The sequence below is a fragment of the Passer montanus genome, unplaced genomic scaffold, assembly GCF_014805655.1.
Source record: "Passer montanus isolate IOZ18808 unplaced genomic scaffold, ASM1480565v1 scaffold15, whole genome shotgun sequence".
Taxonomy (NCBI): Eukaryota; Metazoa; Chordata; class Aves; order Passeriformes; family Passeridae; genus Passer; species Passer montanus.
Window position 1 is genome coordinate 15,110,290 of NW_024362051.1, and position 7,152 is coordinate 15,117,441.

General features: G+C 52.5%; 1 protein-coding gene across 1 annotated transcript; it reads left to right on the forward strand.

Annotated features, from left to right (window-relative positions):
• Nucleotides 1-3,231: 3,231 nt before the first annotated feature.
• Nucleotides 3,232-6,383, forward strand: EGR1 (early growth response 1). The gene is made up of 2 exons (XM_039701638.1): nt 3,232-3,673; nt 3,978-6,383. The coding sequence occupies exons 1-2, from the start codon at nt 3,439-3,441 to the stop codon at nt 5,273-5,275; spliced, it is 1,533 nt and encodes a 510-aa protein (XP_039557572.1). The 5' UTR covers nt 3,232-3,438; the 3' UTR covers nt 5,276-6,383.
• Nucleotides 6,384-7,152: the final 769 nt, after the last annotated feature.

Consider the following 7,152-nt stretch of genomic DNA (forward strand, 5'->3'; position numbering starts at 1 on the left):
ATTGTGTACAAGAAATGCAAGTGACAAAACCAAAGATTCGTCTCAGGTAATTTTTAACTTTGAAACCATTCTCCTTGTTCCCTGACCCCATAGCATTTTGCACTCTGTGTCCTTAGAATAGGATTCTTGTCACTGAAATGCACTGAGTGACAATATATTTGATAACTACAGACTTTCAGGGAGACCCAGTGTATCGCACATGTTTATTCACCAGACAATCGGAGCCAAAACTGCTAAATTTTCAAATAAAATTGTGACTGATCCAGTGGCAGTGTGCTTTCACTAGGAAAGCACAAAATTAAGGGAAGTGTTACAAATTTATTAAAATACTGCCATTTTAGAAAGACATTTCAAATACTGGTCTCTAGTAGCAAATTCCTTGGACCTTCAAATCATGCTACTTAGAAAAAAACCCAAATGTCTGGCTAGATGACCTAAACAGATCTTGGATCTCAATAGTAAAAATGTAACACCTTTAATGTAATTCCTACATACCTAATGTTGTATTCAGAAAAAGAAAACCGAACACAGAAGAGGATTTTGGAAAACTCGTAACAACAGGCAATTTGCTAGTTCAGTGCACAGGTTATATGTCATCCACGGCATCTCCAGTACTTCTCTAAAGCCAGCAAGCTTCACCAGAATGGTGCAATGTTGCACAACAGCCTTTTTTACGGTAACTTATGTGCAGCTCAAGCTAGTTACACTGCTCTGTCTGCGACTCTTAAAGCAGGTCTTTTGTTTTATCTTATACAAATTGATAAAAATGAAGGTACCTGAGAAGAAAAAGAGGATTAGATTTTTCCATCTATGATTCCAGATTTTGACAAAAAATATTTGTCTGAATGATGCACTTCAATACCTGTAAGGGAATATTGGGCCTAACATACAGTGTATGAATGAAATTCTCTAGGAATCAGGCACTTCTTATTGATCTTGAAAAGGAATAGAATAAAAAAAAAGAACAAGGAAGATGCGATGTCAGTAAGATTCAGAAGCCAAAACAAACTACAGTGTTTGTAGAAAAAGTCAAGTTCTGCTACTCCTCCCTTTCTAAAAGAGCTCCAAACCGTGACATGCTGATGAAAATCAGACTAGTTGAAATCATTATGTATGGGATGTCACAAAACCTGCAGTAGGTATCTGTTAAAAAAGGGAAAGCTCCAAATGACATTTTCAAAATAGAGGTTTGGCCTGGTGCACTGAAAGCTAGCATGATTTCTCCCCATAAAGAGTAAGTACCAAAGAACAGATGTGTAGTAGCTGCCACTGAGTAACAGCGGCTGCAGATAAGCAGAAGCTATCCTGCAAAGCCTGGAGGCAGCGTGTTGCTACAGCCCATCACTGATTTTAAGGTGGAAATGCATCGGTGTGGGAGGCACTACACAGCGTTACTGGCAAGGCACGGTCCTAAATATGGCAACTCAGGTAAAAACCGTATGCATGGCAAAAGTCTAAATATTCTAAAAAAGCGGGCAGACAGGCCTGCCGTGGCTCGCAACTTGAATATAAATCGCAAAGGCGGTAGAGGCTACTGGTTTATGCAGCTGCCTTCCCACGGCAAAAGGCCGCCTGGCATGAAGCGCTGTGTGGCCCGGCCCGGCTGGGCGCCACGATTTCCGCGGGGAAGAGCCAGCTCTGCAACCGACCGCGAATGGCGCTGCGGGACGTGCCCGGAGGCGGGCGGTGCCCCGAGCGAGCAGGGCCAGACCAGAAGAGGAACCAAGTCGCCTGCCTTCACCCTCCGTCTCTGCGGCAGAGGGAGCGCCGTCCGCGGCAGAACACGGAGCCGCGGACAGCGGCGAGCAGGCCGTCCGGCAAGTCTCCCCCTGCACCCGACGATGGGGCGACCGTGCGCCTCGGAGCTTCAGACTCCGTCACCGGCATCGGGCCCGCCTCAGCACTGGGCTGCAGGCGACAGCTCCGACCCCGCCCCCGGAGTCCCGCACACTGCGGGGAAGCCCTCGCCGCGATGGCCGCGCACGCGCACTGCGGTCTCACTGCGTCGCCGGAGCCGCCTGGCCCGGCGCCAGGGGAGCCCCGCGCGCCGGCAGCGGGGCTGCCCGGGCGGGGCGGGGCGGCGGCCGCGGCGAGCCACTATTTATAGCGCGGGAGGCTCCCCCGGCCCGGGCAGCGCTCTGCCGCGGCTCCTCGGCGTGCGTGTTGCGTCGAGCAGGCGGCCGAGGGCTCCATGCGGAGCCGGTGCAGGGCGCAGCCAGCACTGTGCGGGGAGGGGAGGAAAGAGCCGTAGCCGCGTCAGGGGACGATCCTAAGGCCGCGAGAGCAGAGTCCCGAGCGCTGTCACGTTTCATCGCGCTGAAGTCAGTGGTGGCTGCGGCCATTTAGTACTGGGGCTCTCTGTTGATCAGTGCCCTGTTTTCCGCTACGTGAAGGAGACGCACGGAGCCGGGTCTGTCCCGCTCTGGAGCGGGAGGAGCAGGGCGATCGCGGCAGGCCGCTGGAATCCCGGAGATTACTCTTTTTCGGGAGCGGGCAGCTTCTGCCTTGGGCACGCTGCCAGCACCCAGAGAACTCCACATGGAGCCTGCCGCGGGAGCCGCCGCGAGCGGCGCTTGGCTCCTCCGCGGAGACGGAGGGGAGGCGAATAGTGCGAGCTGAGCAAACGGGGTGGGGGCGAGGGGGACTTCTGCCCGCGAAAACACGGCGGTGACACCGGGGTCTGTCGGGTGCTTCCCAGAGGCTCCCGCTCCACCCGCCCGGGGAGCAGCCTCGCTCTTTCTCGGCCCGGGGCCTCCGCGCGCTCCCGTTGCCAGGGGGCGGGCGCGCGCCCGTCTGCAGCCGGGCTCTGAGCGGCCCCCCCCAACCCGGGGCCGGAATCGCCATATAAGGAACGGGAAGCCTCCGCCGGAATCGAGACTTATAAGGTTGTTTCCTAATATGGAAAGTACGGTGGGGGCTTCCGGCGGGCTGGCCGGGGCCGGCGGGGGCCGGGACCCCGTCTCCCGGGACCGTCGATGCTGCGGCAGCGCTGCGGCGGCGCTGCCCATAGCGGGGGTCAGACCTGCACCGGGCGTGGGGCCCTCAGCCCGGGGCGGGCGGGGCCCCCCGGCCCGGCTTTCCCCGGTGCCAGGCTCTGACGCCAGGAGGGGTCCTCCAGCCCGCATCCATATAAGGGCTTCCTGCTTTCCATATATGGCCATGTACGTCAGGGCTGGGGCGGGCTGCGGCCGGTGAGACCCGATATATAGAGGCGGTGCCGGAGCGGGCGGGGAGCCGAGCGCTTCCAGCGGGCAGAGCCGGGGGGAGCCCCGGGCGGGCGGGCGGGGAGCCAGGAGCCGAGCGCTTTCAACGGGCAGCGCCGGGGCGACAGCGGCGCAGGGCGCAGAGCAGGCGACGGCCGCCTCGCCGCAGCCGGCCCGTCCGCCGGCCCCGCGGCGGCAGCGCCATCACCCGTCAGAGTCGGAGCCCGGCGCCCTCATGGCCGCGGCCAAGGCAGAGATGCAGCTCCTGCCCCCGCTGCAGATCTCCGACCCCTTTGGCGCCTTCCCGCACTCGCCCCCTGCCATGGAGACTCACTATCCCAAGCTGGAGGACATGATGCTGCTCAGCGGCGGGGGCCCGCAGTTCCTTGCCCCGCCCGGGGCACCCGAGAGTGCGGGCTTCGGCGCCGCCGGGGAGCCCGGAGAGCAGCACTTCGAGCACCTCGCGGCAGGTAAGCGCGCTGACCTCGCCCAGGCGGGCGGGGAGTCCCGGTCTGCAGCGGGGGCAGCGACGCCTGCGGGAATTCCGCGCTGCAGCGTCGCTTCTGTCCCGGCGGCCGCGCGGGGGGATTCTCCTGTGTGCGTCAGCGGCTCCGGACTAGCTGCGGCTGGAGACCTGCCAGCGGCGCTGCAATATGTTACGCTCAATTAGTAATTAAACAGAATCTGGGGCTGCGCCGTGGGAGGGATGGCTCGCGAAGCACCGGCAGCAGCTGCAGTGGCTGCTGGAATTAATAGCTATTCCTCTCTTTACAGACACTTTTCCCGAAATCTCCCTGAACAACGAGAAAACCCTGCCAGAAACCAGCTATCCCAACCAAACGACGAGACTGCCACCGATAACCTACACGGGCCGCTTCTCTTTAGAGCCGGCCCCCAACAGCAGCAACCCCCTATGGCCAGAGCCGCTCTTCAGCCTCGTCAGTGGGCTGGTGGGCATGGCTAATGCACCTCCCACATCTACGCCTACTTCATCATCACCATCCTCCTCCTCGCAGAGCTCTCCACTGAGCTGTTCTGTCCAAGCCAGCGAGAACAATCCAATTTATTCAGCTGCACCAACATTTCCCAATTCCAGCTCTGACATTTTTCCTGAATCCCAGACCCAGTCTTTCCCCAACCCCTCTGGAGCCCCCATCCAGTATCCACCTCCAGCTTATCCGACTGCTAAAACCAACTTTCAGGTGCCAATGATCCCGGATTACTTGTTCCCTCAGCAACAGGGTGAGCTCAGTCTTGTTCCAGCTGATCAGAAGCCCTTCCCAGCTCTCGAGACCAGAGCACAGCAGCCTTCCCTCACACCACTGTCCACTATTAAGGCATTTGCTACGCAGACTGGCTCCCAAGAGCTGAAGACCCTCAATGCCAATTATCAGTCCCAGCTGATCAAGCCCAGTAGGATGAGGAAATACCCAAACCGTCCCAGCAAGACGCCTCCTCATGAGCGTCCCTATGCCTGCCCAGTGGAGTCCTGTGACCGGAGGTTTTCACGATCTGATGAGCTAACGCGGCACATACGCATCCACACGGGACAGAAACCTTTCCAGTGCCGCATTTGCATGCGGAACTTCAGCAGGAGCGACCACTTGACTACGCACATCCGCACACACACAGGAGAGAAGCCGTTTGCTTGTGACATTTGTGGCAGAAAGTTTGCCAGAAGCGATGAGAGGAAGAGGCACACTAAAATCCACCTTAGGCAGAAGGACAAGAAAGTGGAAAAGGCAGCTCCAGCCTCAACTGCTTCCCCAATTCCTGCCTATTCATCCTCTGTGACTACATCCTACCCTTCCTCCATCGCCACCACTTATCCTTCCCCAGTGCGCACAGCGTATTCTTCTCCTGCTCCCTCTTCCTATCCCTCCCCTGCACACACCACGTTCCCATCCCCTTCTATAGCAACCACTTACCCCTCTGGCACTGCCACTTTTCAGACCCAAGTGGCCACTTCCTTCTCATCTCCAGGAGTCACCAACAATTTCAGCTCACAGGTAACCTCAGCACTTTCAGACATGAACTCAGCCTTTTCTCCAAGGACAATTGAGATCTGCTGAAACTACCTTCTGGAACAGGTGAATTCACCTTTTCCATTGGTATTATCAGACACAGAGTCTCCAATTACTCCCACAACACCATACGTTGCAAGGCTATTTAGTTTAAACTTCAGCTGCCTGAATCGACTGCTGCTTAAGTTTTCCACCTCTGTTGAATGACTTAATTTGCATGGACTGTGGATATAAGTTCAATATAATTTTCCCCGTAAACAATAGTCTTTTAATAGGAAGAAAGGACTTTTGATTAAGTATCTAGCTGATGTAAATTGTACATGTGCCATGGTTTTGCTTTCCTTTAGGTACTATTGATGTGGAAAAAATCTTTGCATATTCATATTGTATAATTTGGAGTTTGCAGGGCCATATTTTGTAAATGTTAATTCTATTTCAGTGACAATGCTACAATGCGTTCCAAACTTCTTTGGGAACAACACTTACTGTATTTGAGCATGTTGGAGTGATGCTATGTAATTATCACCTGATGAGACACTCACATATGGCAGAAGTTTTGTTTTAAAAGTTACAAGTCTTGGTGCCTTTTTGTGAAGCCTTGCTGACGTCATGCGTTTGTGTGAGTGGATGCTTTGCATCTTGCCTTAAAGTGGAAGAGATGTTACTCAAAGAATGTAAGGAAAAGCAGGGAATGGGTGGGGAGAGGACGAAAAGAAAGGGCCAGGGGATGGAATGTAAGCAAAAAAAACCCCAAAACCCAAAAACAATCAGAAAAAACCCAAAACAAACAAAAAAAACCCAAACAACAACAACAGCAACAAAAAAAAAAAACCAAACCCCAAAACCCCACACCCTCTCCCCCTCCACCTCTCAAAGTATATTTTTGTTACAAAAATGTAAATTTATATATATAAATATATATATATTCAGGAGTTGGAATGTTGTAGTTACCTACTGAGTAGGCAGCAATTTTTGTATGTTATGAACATGCAGTTCATTATTTTGTGGTTTCTTTTTACTTTGTAATTGTGTTTGTTTAAATGAAAGTGACTGTTTGGCTTCTAAACACATTGAATGCGCTTTCCTGCCATTGGGATATTTGGTGTACAATACCCTTCAGAAAAAAATAAATAAAACAACAAATTGTGCAGACTTACACTTTCCTTGAAATTACTACTTAGGAAGACTGCACCACAGTAATCCCAACTCCTTTAGTTGCTTCAAAGCCAATACATAACTACTTGTCTCCTGGAAAAAAAAAACAACCAAAAACCAAAAAACAAAAAAACACACAACCCCCCCCCCAATAAATCTGTTTAAAGAAAGGAGATGAAATCAATCTTATGTCCGGTTGCTTGCAGAAAGAAAGCATGGGTGGCAGACTCACGTCCTTGCATTAGGTGCATCACCACCTCCTTTGAAGTAGCCACAGTTTACTGTCTCCTGGTCTAGCCTTATGGAATTTTGACTGTGATAAAAACTGACCAAGTAGGCTGTCAAGCAATGCTTGATGAGCCTGAGGGTGCCCCGGGTTCTCCAGAGTATTTTGAAATGAGTAACTTCCATGTCTAAAGAGGGGGAAAAAAGATAGGTTCTCTTTGGTTCTTTGTGTGAAAAGTGGTCTAAGACACGCAGTAGTTCTTGGCTATGCAGGAATGAAGGCCAGTGCACCCTTGCTAGAAGGGTGCACATAAAGAAAATAAGGCATGGGTCTTCTGCATCCACTATTTCCCTAGCCTTTGTCTCATAAAACGGAAACAGTTTTCAGGGAAGAAAAATGCTTTATTAGAAAGCATTGCCCATACATTTTCTGCAAGATCTTTCTTTTGCTGTTGGCCTGAAGACAGGATTTCTGTTTCTTAAAAAGTTTGCTTCTAGTCCAGTTAGTAGGATGAGTCGGTTTCAAGAAGTTTGTTCCCAAGGAA

Bases quoted from the DNA above. Each gene is read 5' to 3' on its own strand.
- EGR1 (XM_039701638.1), top strand. From the start codon at position 3,439: ATGGCCGCGGCCAAGGCAGAGATGCAGCTCCTGCCCCCGCTGCAGATC. The intron at 3,674-3,977 runs GTAAGCGCGCTG...CTCTCTTTACAG, and splicing joins CTTCGAGCACCTCGCGGCAG to ACACTTTTCCCGAAATCTCC.